The 14,953-nt window shown below is 40.7% G+C and overlaps 1 protein-coding gene across 1 annotated transcript in view; it reads left to right on the forward strand.

Moving 5' to 3' along the window:
- The window catches only part of Fat4 (FAT atypical cadherin 4), a 151,734-nt gene that overhangs the window by 85,682 nt on the left and 51,099 nt on the right, over nt 1–14,953 (forward strand). Inside the window, exon 6 of the mRNA XM_026390922.2 lies at nt 167–341. Coding sequence (XP_026246707.2) covers nt 167–341 — 175 coding nt within the window. The remainder of the gene's footprint in view (nt 1–166; nt 342–14,953) is intronic.

A 14,953-nucleotide genomic window follows, 5' to 3' on the forward strand; every position in this document is an offset into this window, starting at 1 on the left:
ATACTATTCTTCACCATTTTTATTTTTTACTTGAGAGCTTGAAACCCTCTTAGGAATAGTTTTGTATGACTTAACCTCATTGTCTTTTCACTGATACATTTTATTTTGTGGTGTGTATTAGGATAGGTTTGCTCACATTAATGACACATCCTGTTCTCCCCTGTAGGTGGTGGCAAGGGATGACGATCAAGGATCCAATAGCAAACTCTCATATGTTCTAGTTGGTGGTAATGAAGACAATGCTTTTACTCTCTCGTCCAGTGGAGAACTTAAAGTCACACAGAGTCTGGACCGTGAAACGAAGGAGCACTTTGTCTTGACGGTCACAGCTACAGATTCAGGTGAGTCCAATGTAATTTGATTCAACTGTGAAAAATGTGTTTATGAGTAAATGAAAATATTCTCGTTCATCCTTACATTAGACATTGGTTGAAATCTACTAATGCTCGAAACACTTGTTCTACCTACATGATCAACACCACACAAGTGACTTCAGAAAATGCTCACGTCTGTGGTCAGGACGGAAACACATGAGAATTAAAGCTCTGTTTCTGTAAAGCAGAGCAAATCCTTGTTCTGGAACCCACCTGAGTACCTCTGGGTGTGACCTACTCTACCACCTGAGTGAGGAAGCACTCACAGAGCTTCCCCTTTGAAAACCTGCAGATGGTTTGATGGTCTTGGGGACAGGAGAGCAGGTCTGGGGGACCTCCACTTCATTACCCTCAAGGACCAGCTGTGCTGTAACAAGGCTGTAGCATTTGATGAGCTTCCTAGAGCTTGGGAAAGTGTCACAATGGTTGGGCTCTCATTAGCTTAGCACAGCAGCGGGGTGCCCTAGGAGTCACGGAAAGCAATGCACATCAGACTTTGGCATCTGCAGGAGGCAATGAAGTGCAGTTCATATTTTTAAAAAGCAACAGTGCTGTTCACACTATTTGTTTTATGCATATTGTTACAAAAGTAGATTGTGGAGTACAAATTTTTCTTTACCATTTTTAGTTTTGATGGTATTTATAAATACACAAAGCTACTAATTTAAAATTGAAGCAACCAAAGTGTAACCAAGACTCTATATGCCTTCAACAATGTAGGAATTGCTTAGATATTTGTTGAATAAGCAAATTTAAAAACACTAATTCCAGGGGATTGGTGAATTATGGAATGTTTTTCTTTAACATGTTTTATGGAAATAATGTCACAATTCAGTATTTAGTATTAAATTGTTAATTATGTTGAAGTATTTAAGAAAAAAAATGTTGAAATAGTCTTGAGCCAAAGGATATTTGTTGGACTTTCAAATGACTGAAATTATATATATATATATATGTATATATATAACAGGCATATATGCATATACCCATGTGTGTATGCACACATACATGGGTATACACATATATGCCTGTTTTATTTATATATATATATATATATATATAAAATACATATTTTATATAATAGAGATACATATGTAAGAATAGTTGTAGATATGTGGACACGCAGATAAAACAACATTCTGAGATTTCAAATAGTTATTTCACTGTTGTTGAAATGTTTTTTATTAATGTAATGATCTAAAATTTTGGTAATGTGTTAAAAATTTTACAGGTTATAATGTGTTGTGTCATGGAGCTATTCATAAAATAGCAGGAGATTTTGAGTTTACAGGTAACGGATTTAGTACACTAAGTATTCCACGACAGTGCTCCTGATTTTTAACTGTGGTCTTATTTTCCCTCTTGATCTAGATATGTATATACATGTAAATGCCTCTCGGAAGAACAATACTTTCAGTATATTTGAAGGCAGGAATTACCACATTACATTAGTGCAAACTATAAAACTCTGAGGAATGATGAGCATAATGTGGTGTGAGAGCCATGTGAAATTTAACCATGTTGATCTGAACGTGGTTCTTCGTGTGTGTTGTCAGTATTGTGCTTTGTGGTCAGTCATTAGGCATTAAGGGCAACCATGCTTCTGTAAAAGTGTGGTCACTTCTGTGTTGCCCACATCAGTCAAGCATACCAAAAGTCATCTGGAAAAAAGAGAGGGTATACTGAGTAGATTGCAGAGTCTGATGTTTAGAACTAAGGTTAAAGTACTGCAGCTCTCGTCACTAATCCCAACTGAAATCATATGGACATCTCTAGGAGACACCAATACAAATACACTTTGTGGATGGGAGTGGCAGGGAGAAATAGAACCAGGAATCCAGCTCCTGAAGGTGCCAGTGGCTGTAAAGCTCGCTGCACAGAGATGAGTCACAGTGCTAGTCTCCCAGGTAGGGAGGAGAAAGGACTGTGAGTGTCAAGGTGTGCGCCTGGTAGCCTGAGATTTCCAGGGAATAGCACATAGAAGGTTCCTGTCAGAGAATTTGGACTTCAAACTCTTCTAAGTCAAAAGCTGTGGCAGAGAAAGAACATAGACATGTAGACAAGAGTGCCTTTTTAAACCAAATACTCCTAAGCATTAAAAATCTTACTGTGTAACTGAAAAGCAAAGGAGGGATACTGTGGAGGGAAGGGAACGATGATTTATATAGAGAGCCATCTGGGGTGGTCAGTGTGCCAGGTTTTGCAGACATTTATCCATTTCTACAGAGGATATTTTTGTTATAATCTCAATTACCCAAAGACTTAAGTGTTTCTATTTCTTCTTCAAATATGTAACCCAAACTCAGAGTAGTTAAATGATTTGCTCAGAATTACATAGCTAATAAATAACAGAGTAGATTCAGATCCCAGCACCCAGCACATCCGACTTCGTGGTTCAAGTTGTGATGGAGGTTTCATCATGCAGGTTGTTGTAGCCAGGTTTTTGTTTGTTTTTGACACTGTGACCAAAGGATCTGATGAGAATAATGTAGAAGAGGATTTTATTTGGGCTCTTGGTTTCAGAGATCTCAGTTCATGGACAGTCAACTCCATAGCTCTGGGCCCAAGATAAGGCAGAACATCACGGCACAAGAGCATAAAGGAAGAAAGCTACTCAAAATATCAGGAAGCAGAGAGATCTATACTCACCAGGAGCAAAATGTAAACCCCAAAGGCACACCTCCAGTGACCTACTCCAGCCACACACTACCTGTCAACTGTCACCACCCAGTTAATCCCTGTCAGTGGGTGGATTCACTGATTAAATCACCTCTCATAACCTAATCCTTTTATCTGTGAACATTCTTCACTGCCTCACTCGTGGGTTTTGGGGGGACACCTCATATTTAAACCATAATATTTTACCCCTCCACAAAAGCTCATGCCCATTTCACAATGAAAAAACACATTTAGTCCATTTCTAAGAGTTCTTACAATCATAACAGTCCCAACGTTGCCTAAACGTCCAAGGCCCAGATCTTAGATGAGACCCATATAAGACTGAGAGGAAGGATCAAAACAAGGTTGCATCCAACATAGGATGGCACAGAGTGAGCGTTTTCATTCCAAAAGGGAGAAATAGGGCATAGAAAGAGGGATGAGGACCAAAGCTACACCAACCTGGTGGGCCAATGAGGCCTGTAGCTTCATACCTAGGCTATGTGGCACGTGGCTTTGTATATTCTCCCCCAGGGCTTGTGTGGGTCCACCCCTATGGTCTTGCTGGTGTAGCCCATAGGGTCTCTCTCCTACCTTGTTTCTCCTTGATTCCTGGCATCTCTTAATATTGGGGGTCTCCACTCCAGCTTCAGTTTCTTCTCCAATTTTCTTGCATCAGCCTTTCCGGGAAAGCCTGCAGAGACTCTGTTTTCTCTACATTTCATCTGGTCTTCCGGGACTTCCTGTGAAATCTTGGTGGAAGCCTTCATGACCCACTACCCCAGCATCCTGCATCCCTGCTGAACTATGCTGTTGCCACCAGGGCCTGCCACCACATTCACCAGTCGCCATACCTCCTGAGGCCATGGCTGTAGCAAGCTCTCAGTGCCTGGCCAGCTAGGCTTGGTGAAACAACTTCCTAGGCCCCTGTGCAAGCATGGTGGGTGCCCCATACTCTCTGCTCAAAGAGGTTTTTACTTTTACACCCTTTCAGCTGGATATGGGTGTGGTATTTCCAATTTCTGAGAGGCACTCAAGTCATCTTTCCTATTATTTCCGGGTAAAGTTTTCAGTATTTCTTTAGCAGTTGTAACCTCTTTAACAACCAGAACTTCCTTAGCCACAGTTTTACTTGTACTTTTCTGGCCAAACTGCAAGTTTTTCAAATCTTTACATGCTGCATTTTGCTCCTGATTTTCATAGAAAACTTGGCTAAAAACATCCAGCAACATTCGTGCCATATCCTGAAGGCTGTGCTGCCTTGAAATTTTCAGATAAATTTGTCCAACACTTGTAAATTCCAACTCACAGAAAGTCTGAAGACAAGGACAAAATTGAGAACAACTTCTCTGGCCAAATGTAACATGAATGACCCAGGGTCTAACAGCCCGTAGGGCCCTCCTCCTCGGAAACCTCACTAGCCCAGTCTTTACTGTCCACTGTTCTGTTGGCATTCTAATCTTTTAGCCTCCACCAGAATCATCCGTGAAGCTCACTCACAACATTTTAAAGCATTCCCAGTTTGCATCTCTAAATTTTTTAAAAGCTCTGCCCCTGAAAACCAGCTCCAAAGTCTTCTGAACCACACGGTCAGATTAGTCACAGCAGTGACTCCGCTTCTCCGTATCAATTTCTGTTTTAGTTAGCTTTTTCGTCACTGTGACCAAAAGACCTGACAAGAACTTTTTTTGAGGTGGAAGAGTTTATTTTGACTTAGGGTTTCAGATGTTCAGCTCAAAGATGGCCACTCCATAGCTCTGGGCCCCAGGTGAGGCAGAACGTGGGGTGGAAAGGTTAACAGAGGAAAGGTACCGGAGTCGTGGCAATCAGGAAGCAGAGAGAGCTTTGGTCACCAGGGACAAAACAGAGACCCCAAAGGCCCACCACCAGCGACCCAACTTCTCCAGCCATACCCAGCCTGCTACAGCTACCACCCAGTTAATCAATATCAGTGGATTAATCCACTAGTAGATTATAGCTTTCATATTCTAGTAGTTTTATCTTAGATCATTCTTGCTTTTGAGGAAAACCTCATATTTAAATCACAGCATAGGTCAAGGAGAATTTGGAAAAAATTCACTTCAGCAGTTCTTTTATTTGCAAAGCAATCCCCATAATAATGCAAAGATAGAAATCTGAATTTGAACTGATCTTATTTAAATTCTGGTTCTGTCATTCATTTCTTTGTGATTCCAGTGAATTACAACATTTCTCTCAACTTCATTCTTTCCTCTGTAAAATGGGGTAGTAGCAACCAGGAAGTATTTATTATAAATTTAATTGGTATAACATGTTAAAGTGCTAAACCTCATTTCTTTCCCATAAGTATGTAAAATGATTTTAACAATAGTGGTTTTCCATCAACTTTTGGTGTTCATAATCTTAGAAGTATTTGCCATACTCCTTACTACATAAATATTGTCTTTCAAAATCTATGGATCAAATTTCTAAAATCTTATTTAAAAAATAATTACCATTCATATAAAATCTCACTTGATCAATATATAGATTGAAACATTCTTTTGCGTATCAGGCATTTCTTATTAAACTTCTAAAGAATGCATGCATAGTAAGTGTTTAACCACTCCCAAAGACCACAAATTTTAAAAAGTGTAGTCCAGCCAAATTACGGTTGAGCAGGCTTAGTGGGCTTGGCCAGAAAGTTCAACAAACACTCGTAGTATTTCTTCATCAGAATAATAACACAAAGGGACGTTTGGCTAGGGGGAAAGAGAAAGAAAGAGAACTTGAGATGAGAGAGCTAAAAATATTTTCTCCTGACTCTCGTGAGTCAGCCTGTAGGGGAACTTCCTCAGAAGATGGACGCGCACAGCATTGGTCCACATGTGCAGACTGCAAAAGAACTGGTCCTGGTTCCCTGGATCCAGACTGAAAGTTCCTCATGCCATCACCTGACCCTGAGGAAACTCGGGGACGTAGACTGCTTAGTGAAGCAACAACCAGTAGACGTCTAACTCATGTCTGGGGAGGACTCAGGCTGTTAAATGTGAGACCTACTGTGTGCAAAGCCTGCTGTCATGGAGAAAGGGGGGCTGATGAAGGGGGAGCGTTGAGTGCAGGAGAGAAAGCTCCCCAAAATCCAAGTAGGAGGAAGTGTTCCCTGGGGACTGGAAGGGAGTAAAGAGTGACTGGGAGCCAGAGGAATGTCAGCAGGGGCACTGTGGCCTTAGGGCACAGCCTTTTGTCAGTGCTACAAATGGAAGAATAAGTAGAACCTTGTCCCAAAGCCCAGCCGTCCAAGAGAGCTTTCTTTGGAGTTGCTCTGAGACGCCCTGGTGCTCCTGGGACCCCGGGGGGATGTGTTCATTCCGGAGCCGGAGGATCCCCGTGGGTAAATGCAGACAGAAACCAGAGCCTCTGAGGACCATCAGGCCAGATGAACTTAACGTCACTGAGACTCTTATGTGACCCATCCCTACGTTCTGTTAGCTCGTTTGTCCTTTCGATATCATGAATAGCCACAGTTTCAGGAAAATGTGAAAGTTTTAGACATCAGATTTCAGAATCTGCAGTTCAGTCCTATTTCCAGGAATGCACTCTCTGACACAGGACGTAAGATACGTATTCACTGCTGAGATTTGGCAGTCCAACCCCAACCGGAGGATGACATGAGAAAACTGAGAAAACCCTGGCAGTCTTTAGGCCCGGATACCATGTTATGCTCCATTTTGTAGTGTTCCTAGGATCAGGAAAATGTCAAAGTGCTCTGAAGAAAAAGAGTTGGACAGTTTTATTCTTTATCTCACAAATCACTTTCCCTTTGCTCTTATCTGGTGGCAGCAGAGAGATAGGTCATGGCCGCCAGTGGGGTAGGAATTGAGCGGCAGCGTTTTAATCTTGCAAACTTCTAAATCTTTGAGTTTTTTTTGAAGAAAACATTAGCATTCCAGCTATCATCGTGTTTTTATTTACTGACTACATGTCCATAGAGCAGCACATCTGGAATCTCTCCACTCCTGTCTACTGCTCAAAATAAGCTACAGTCACCCATCACGTGTATGAGACTGGATGGTTACGTTGCTAAAAACAGAACAGAGCAAAAAGGCTTTAGCTCATTCCCCCCACCCCCATAGGATTAAATTGCTAAATAGATTGCAACTCAATTAAAGATGGTATTTTAACTGTAATTAAAAGCACAGATATGCTGCCTTCACTATGCATTATTTATTGTTACTTCTGGAAACAGGTACTGGACCGAATAGAAATCCTGGGGCCACAGGCTCTGCCTGGCACAGGATGCAGGCAGGACACACAGGACCTTCCAAAAGAGGAGCTTCCTTAAAGCAGTTAATGTCCTTCCAGGATCTCCTCACAAGAGTTGGCCCTACTGTTTTATCAAGTGTGCAATAAACAGAATATCTCAAGTGTAGTTATTAGCAGGGAATGATCAGGAAACCAGAATGGTATAATTCAAAAAATTAATGCAGAATGTTAATTGGCAAATTGGAAGTATATCCTAGAGGCAATTACACAGGATATACTTTCAATTTGTCAATTAAAATTCTGCATTAATTTTTTTGAAGTATACCATTCTGAGCATCCAACACTATGACAGCTGTGTTCTATGGACAGGTTACCTGTGAATGGCTTCAGATTTATATCTATAAAAAATACTAATTCCCACAAAAATGTATTATTCAAAGTAGGTAAGAAAATGTCTTATTTTAGCTATTCATTAGGCCCCTGTTTGCTAGACATCTCTCAAGCTAAACAGGACTAAAGTAAAACTGGGTGATTTCCTTCCTCCACAGACTGCTCTCTGTTCACCATTTCACAACAGGGAAGGTACACTCTACTGTACACCCTACTATTCTTCATTCCTTTTCTGCTGTACCTCCTTCAACAAATCCACTTATGAGTGGACTTTGCCTCAGAATATCTGCAGTGCCTGGAATGGATCTGCTTTCCTTCATCTCCATGATTTCCACCTCGGTCCAGCCAGGGCTAGGTCCACAGCTTCCCAACCCTCTGTGTGTTCTCCCGCATGCCACATCCAACAGCAGGCATCTCATGAACTTTTAAAACTATAAATTTGGTCATCAGACCCTATGGCTGGCTTAAAGCCCCTCCACTGGCTTCCAAGAATGATAAATTGCTGACCCCTGACCACATGCAGCATGAGGGGCCACTCCTCACCCACCTGACCTCTTCCATCTCCTGTTGCTGCTTTGGTCCAGAGCTGGGGACACTGGTGCCTGCTTGCCCTGGACTCTGCTAGTTTGAACTTGGTCACCATGGAAATATTTACACCTCTGTATTTCAGACCTGGGCACTGGCATCTTGAGAGCGGTTGCTGAAAAGTGACCACGCATGGCCAATGGCCCCCTTTCTCCTGCCTGTGGCCACCTGGAGTATTCTGCTCGGCTGTCAGCTGTTGTGCTCTATTATGGTGGAACTGGGGGAGAGCTCAAGTCTTGCTTTTATCTAACGTGTTGGTTTCTTTGAGAGGACTTCCTGGGTCTCCACTCTGCCCCTTCCCCTCTTCTCTATCGCCTTGCCCTGTGAGCTCGTAACACTGGCTGCTGTCTAAAACCTTCTGCATACATGTGGTTCAGCACATGAGTGGCATCCTGTGTTGACCTCACCCACCCGGATCGGATCATCCTTCCAGAACTTATGCTTCCTTGGCATTATTGAGAACCATTCCCACAACAGGGTCTGTGGCAAAATAGGAACTTAATACATGCTGCTGAATGAATGAGTAATTTAAATGAATGAAAAAGATCATAATCTGTTATCCATTAATCACCCACCTGTTGTTTTAATGTGCAACGGTTGTTCTTATTTACATAACACACTTGTATTTCTCTTATTGTTCCATATTCTGCACTTGCAGGTTTTGTAAAGGACAAAGGAAAAATACAAAAATCTTTTTAAACTCATGGCTGGAATTCCAGAAATTTTTGCTAAATTGGTTGTGGTCATTCAAACTGACCTCTGCCTAAAGCAGTGCAAACATTTGAGGCTCCATGGTGTTTCCTGCAATGTGATAAATTGTGGTCACATGCAAGGACCCACTGAAGCATTTTATTGGCTTTAATTCAGTTCCAAGTGCTTAGAAGACTGCCTGAGCTGTATTCTCATGACTCTCCCCCAAACCTTCTGGCTCCTGCTCAACTCTGTTATCTAGACAGGTCTTGTTGCTACTCTGTGCTTAGTAGCTGCTTACTTTTTCTTAGTTAGATACGCTAATTCAAAATCTGCATAAGCAGAACTTTTCATGGTTTTGAAAAGTTTTACTACTTGGCAATTCTTTTCCATCTGGGTTTCCCAAAGCAAAGCAAAATTCAAACCTTCCCAGTCTCTCAAATATCCCAGCACCTTTTCAGCATTTCTGCTCTTATCCTCCATAGGATGGTTGGTTTCATGCTGCTTAAATATAAGGGCCTGTCCTTCTTCACATCCACAGCATGAGAAGTTTGCTTGTGTTGAATTTTCTTGTGAAAATTTGGGGCCTTAGATAAGCTATTCTAATATATACACATACATCCCTGCAAGTAAAATTGTCTAGGTCTCTGGAATTTTTTTTTAACTTAAGACAATCTTTTGTTCTCCCTGGAAAACCAAAGCCTGTGAACCATGAAGAGCTGCACCTACTGTTTTGTGGAACGGAGTTCATGTGTGAGATGGCAGCAGAACAAGATGGTACAGCAGCAGGGATGTTACAGTCATAATTCATGGTGTAGCATGGAGGTATTTATGAAGAGAACTATGTACAAAAAAAAATTCTAAGTTAGAGAAATCTCATTTAAAATGATAATTTTTTGGCCAGAAGCCTTCCGGAGATGAGCCAGTCCACTGGCTTCCTTTTCCGGATAAGGGAATGGCAGCCTGGGTAAGGAGAGCTTGCCACAGTTTACAGTACCAGGTGGAGGCAGAGGAGGGCCGTGCCAAGACTTCTGAATTTCAGCCCAGTTCTTGCTCACGTGGACATCGTTTATTACACACTCTAGGAAATCAAGATACTCCTTAGAATATCCTACTGACTCTCAGCTCAACATCAAGTTCAAAAAATGTAATTTAAAAACCTGTTTCTTTTCATAATCTATTCATTACACTTTAATGAGTAAAATAGTCAATGCTTATTTTCCTTTCCCTAAAGAAATAAGATTTTCAAAACATTCTTAAGTGAAGCCAAATCAGGAATCAGTAATTTTAATAATGCTCTTTTGAAAGCAGCTTTTGGGCATGGTTCAAATGAAATGATTAAGTAGGAGAAGATACAGAGAATTTATAAGTCTTTCCAGGTGGAGGATGATGAGATTGCTAATCATCACTGCCCGTTATCATTTTGTGTTTATCACAATCAGATTGTGATGCTAACTTAATATACCCTGTAAGTATGTTCTGATTATAGCCCAATAAGACCATTCTGTTTTGTGGGGTTTATTAGTATCTAACAAGCGTGCCGATACGGATTTGTCAGGAAGTGTTTAGGGAGCAGCATCTTCAGGCATCCTCATCGCCGGTGAGAAGAGAAGTTCTTTCCTGCTAGAGCTTGGATTATAGTCAGAAAGACAGACAACAAACAAAACATAATGCATATGTCGCGAAAGGCCATGAGTTAAATGAAGCGGGTGAGGAGTCTGAGAGAGGGAACTGGAGGTGCAGAGTCACGGGGGTGAGAGGCGGGGATTCCTAAGTGGGGTGGGGTGGACCTGAGTCCCTGCAGGGGGATGAGTAGCTGGACTCGGGGTGGACTGGAACCAGGAGGAAAGGAGCCCTGGCAGCCCAGGCGAGCAGGGCCCATCACCTGTGTGACCTCTGAGGCCCAGGTGAAGCCTCACCAGGGCTCTGGACAGGGGAGTGCTGGGCTGTGAGCATAACTGGTTCTGTGGAGAAGAGAGTCAGGAGCAGTGGCCGGGAAGAAAGGAGAGATGGTGGCCAAGAGCCACTAGTCCCTGAGGGTGGTGTCTGGAATCAGCTGAGTGTGGTGTGGAAGAGTCTCCCTTTCCCTGTCCTCCTTGGGGGTCAGCGGTGGGACCCTGTAAATTAGCAAGACCAAAGAGAGATTAGCAAGTGAAAACCTAAGAGTATTTAACAGGAGTTCTGAGTGACCCTGAGACTGCCAAAGGGGAGGGAGACCAGGAGAAAGTCGCCTGCAGGTGTCTATAGGGGCCTGGAGAGGAGTGGAGAGGGGACAAACTGAGGGAACTGGGGAGCAGCCAGCCACTGTGTCTTTGGGGAGGAGGGGGAGGACACCCACTTCTAGGACCTGCTTCAGGGGAGGAGAGGACGTGGGTCCTTCCTGCACCCACCATTCCCAACTCCATCCCATCCCGACTTTCATAGGCCCAGGTGTCGCCCTTTAGGGTAGTGTGTTCTGAATCCCATCAGGTGTCAAGAATCACTCACTTTATCCAGTTAACAAGTTGAGCCAACTGGACTCAAGGATGGGATTGGAGGTGTAGGAATTAAGGAAGCCAGAGAGGCCACACAGGAATCCTAAACAATTGGCCCGGGCAATTTGTAGATGAAGACAGTCGAGATTTTAGGGCGATTGTCAAGAATTGGTTTTTGACATGTTACCTTTAAGATACAATGACCTCGTCATTGGAAATGTCAAGTGGAAAGTTAGATAAAAAGGTGTAGTTCTGAAGGAAGACAGTCAGGTTCAGATACAGCTTGGGAAGGCAGAGACATTAGGATGCTGCTGTTCTGTCACACTGAATTCCCCTGCACTCCAGGAGCTGTGCTGGATCATCTCATTTAATCTAAACAGCCCAGTTAGATATTTCTTCCAATTTTATGGACTAAAAATAAAAAAAAAGAAACAAAACCTCATTAAGAAAAATTAAGCTACATGACTTATGCTTCATGTGTCCGTTTATCAGCGAGCACAGGATTTGAAACACCAGGAAGCACCTTGCTAATTACTCACCATCTCCCCCTCTTCACTGGTCTGCCATATTCTTTTTTATATAGACCATGTCGATAATAGTTTCTCTTTGTAGGATGGATTTCTTTCCTATTAAAAGGAGGGCAGAGTACAACAACAACAACAAAAACAAAAACACACTTGTGGTTATCTATCATTAAAATAGTTTATAAACTTCATGAAGTAGGATTTTTCATAAATCAGAAACCACAGGATCACTCTCTTCATCAAACCAAGAAATGTGCACCCACGGGGTTTTATAAAGTGCAGTGTGCAAAGCAAATGTTAGATAAGACTCTGGATTATGGAATATGCATCTTAGAGAATGTGTCATCTGGGGGGAGGGTGTTTGCATTTCATATGAGGTGGGAGATTAATCTGTGCATAAATTATATCCATCGTATATTATATATCCAGAGTCTAATATGCTAACGAGACAGAGATGTTCTGGCTATAGATTTAGCCAAAAAGTTCCATTATGAAGTGTCTGTGTGTGAACATAATTAACCTGTCTGTGGGGAAAAGTTGAGTCATTAGCATTTCTAATTAAGGGTATTTATCACCCCATGAAAAAGGGAATAAGCCGCATTCCTGTGCTGATTGATTGGAAATTAGTTTTTGATGGAGAAGAACCAAGATGTTTTTGCAAAAGTGCATGTCAACAGCTAAGAGGACAAGCCACCCTGCTGTACTTTCCTAGTGAGGACATGGTGACATTTTCAATCAATACTGTCTGTCACATTGTTTAGCTGATGGGAGGCATTGCAGTACAGATGGCTCTGCCATCAGAGGAGAGGTTAGAATTGTGTTATGACATTTTACATCTGAAGAGTTATTTTCTAAATGTTCCAGAAAGAATGTGTTTTGTTTGAACTGTTTTCATGAGAAGTCTGCCTTGTGTATTAGGACAAGCATTTTCAATAATGAAAATTGCCTGAAAATGTTTATGGAAGCCACAGTGATTCCATAAGTCAAATGGTGCTGGAGTTCTTCTCAACCACAGAAACTAATTGCATTCCACCTACTGTATGCCTGAGTCTAAGGCAGCTAGGGTGACTTCTGTGGAAGTTTTTATCTCAAGAGTTTTGTTTTCATGGTTGATAATTGGTGGTTGTTTTACTTCTTCTGATCTCTAGCAAGGCTTTGTCTCATGTCTCTTAGTGACATAAATATTATGAATCATCTATCTAAATAAGTTTCTTTAAATCAATTAGTCTTTTAGTAGTGAAAAATCTTCCTATATATAACTTCATTTTCATAAGATGGAGAATAAAAATGATAAGTTCCAAACTTTGTTGAATAAGAGCTAGAATTCCATAGAATTAAGCCGATAAAATGTCAGTCTATCATTCATTTACTTCATATAAGCTGTAAATCTGAGTACACAAAGAAAATAAACTGATATACTAACATACTATTTCTAATATCAAAGAAAAATTTCATACTACTGAAAAGATAAACATCACGTATAATAGAAAATGACCTGATTTCATTATAAAGAAGTTTCTTTCTTTCTGAAAGTTCTCTAGTTTTATCTGGTCAAAATTTAAACATTTTGAAGCCTATTTTTATAGTTATTTCATAAAAATCTATAATTTTCTATTTGCCCTAAGGAGTCAGGAGCTAGGTTGATTTCAGAGTTTGAGTTCAGTGTTTTTGTATCCATGTTGATTTATATATTTAAATGTCCTCTGAAGAGTGATTTATCAATGTGCATGTTGTAAGGATAAAATAATTAATACTTGTTTTATTTTATAATTTAAAAGTATTCTTGTAAAATAGCCATGCCAGAAAATTTAGGATTTAGCCATTTTTATGCAGAGATCCATGATGTAAAGTACATTGTGCCATATTTCACTGTAATTTTCATATCACGATTAAATCATTTCTTTTAGTTTTCTGTCTCTATACAGTATGCAGATTACATGGAGGAAATATGCTGCTTTTAACAAGATCCTGGAGATTTAATGAAAAATATTAAGTGATACTTAAGGGTGTGTGTGTATAAAATTGTAATTATAGATTATACATAACTTACTTAGAGATAATTATACCACTGATAAGGAAGCAATGTATTATTTGATAAAATAAATTTAAAAATAGGGAGCTATTGGTAACATTGACAATGCTATACATATTTATTTTATGTTTTTTCTGGATTCACATTTAAATCTAACCATGTAATCTTCAAGGTGAACACAGAAGGGCTTCACTTCGGTACATTTTCAGTGGATGTGTTTATTTCATGGTAAAATAGAAGCTCACACCTGACTGTAATCGACATACATGATCGAGGCGTCCATGTACCTAGTGGTTAATGTCACGAATGAAATCAGCTTTATTCAAGGAAGTGGATTTCAGTTAAGCAAAAATTCTGTTTCTGTTTCAATAGCTTTTCATGTTTCAGGAAAGCATGTTTTGTTTATAGGGGATAATACAAAAAGAAGACCTGCACGAAGTTTAACCTTTGATCAGTTGTTTGGACTCCTGTCTTACACGTAGTGGGCGTGTGTTTGGTGATGGAGCATTCACCTACAACTTCTTCTTTTTGTGATGTTATTTTAAATTTCCTTGAAGTTCATTTTGATGTATTTGAGCCTATCGAGCCACCAGTGGTAAAGGCAGGACTAGTTTAATCACCTCCCAAATTCAACTGCATAAGATGTGACCCACACAATGCCTAGGGTTACCTGTGGCATAATGAACAATGGGAAGAGTACCCTGCAGTCAGTGTGTGTGTGTGTGTGTGTGTGTGTGTGTGTGTGTGTGTGTGTGTGAGAGAGAGAGAGAGAGAGAGAGAGAGAGAGAGAGAGAGAATGTGTGCGCAAGCACAAGTGATTGTTTTTTGCACCATTTATAAAGTGCCCATTCATGTGGCATTTTAAACCAGTATTTTCACATCTGTGTACTTTATATACCCACAGTGTATATAAAATATGTGGATGCATTTGATGTCTATAATGTAAAAAAGATCCTTATACATTTACCCATGTTTATTTTATATCTATACATCTATACATCT

The sequence above is a fragment of the Urocitellus parryii genome, chromosome 10 (assembly GCF_045843805.1).
Source record: "Urocitellus parryii isolate mUroPar1 chromosome 10, mUroPar1.hap1, whole genome shotgun sequence".
Classification (NCBI taxonomy): Eukaryota; Metazoa; Chordata; class Mammalia; order Rodentia; family Sciuridae; genus Urocitellus; species Urocitellus parryii.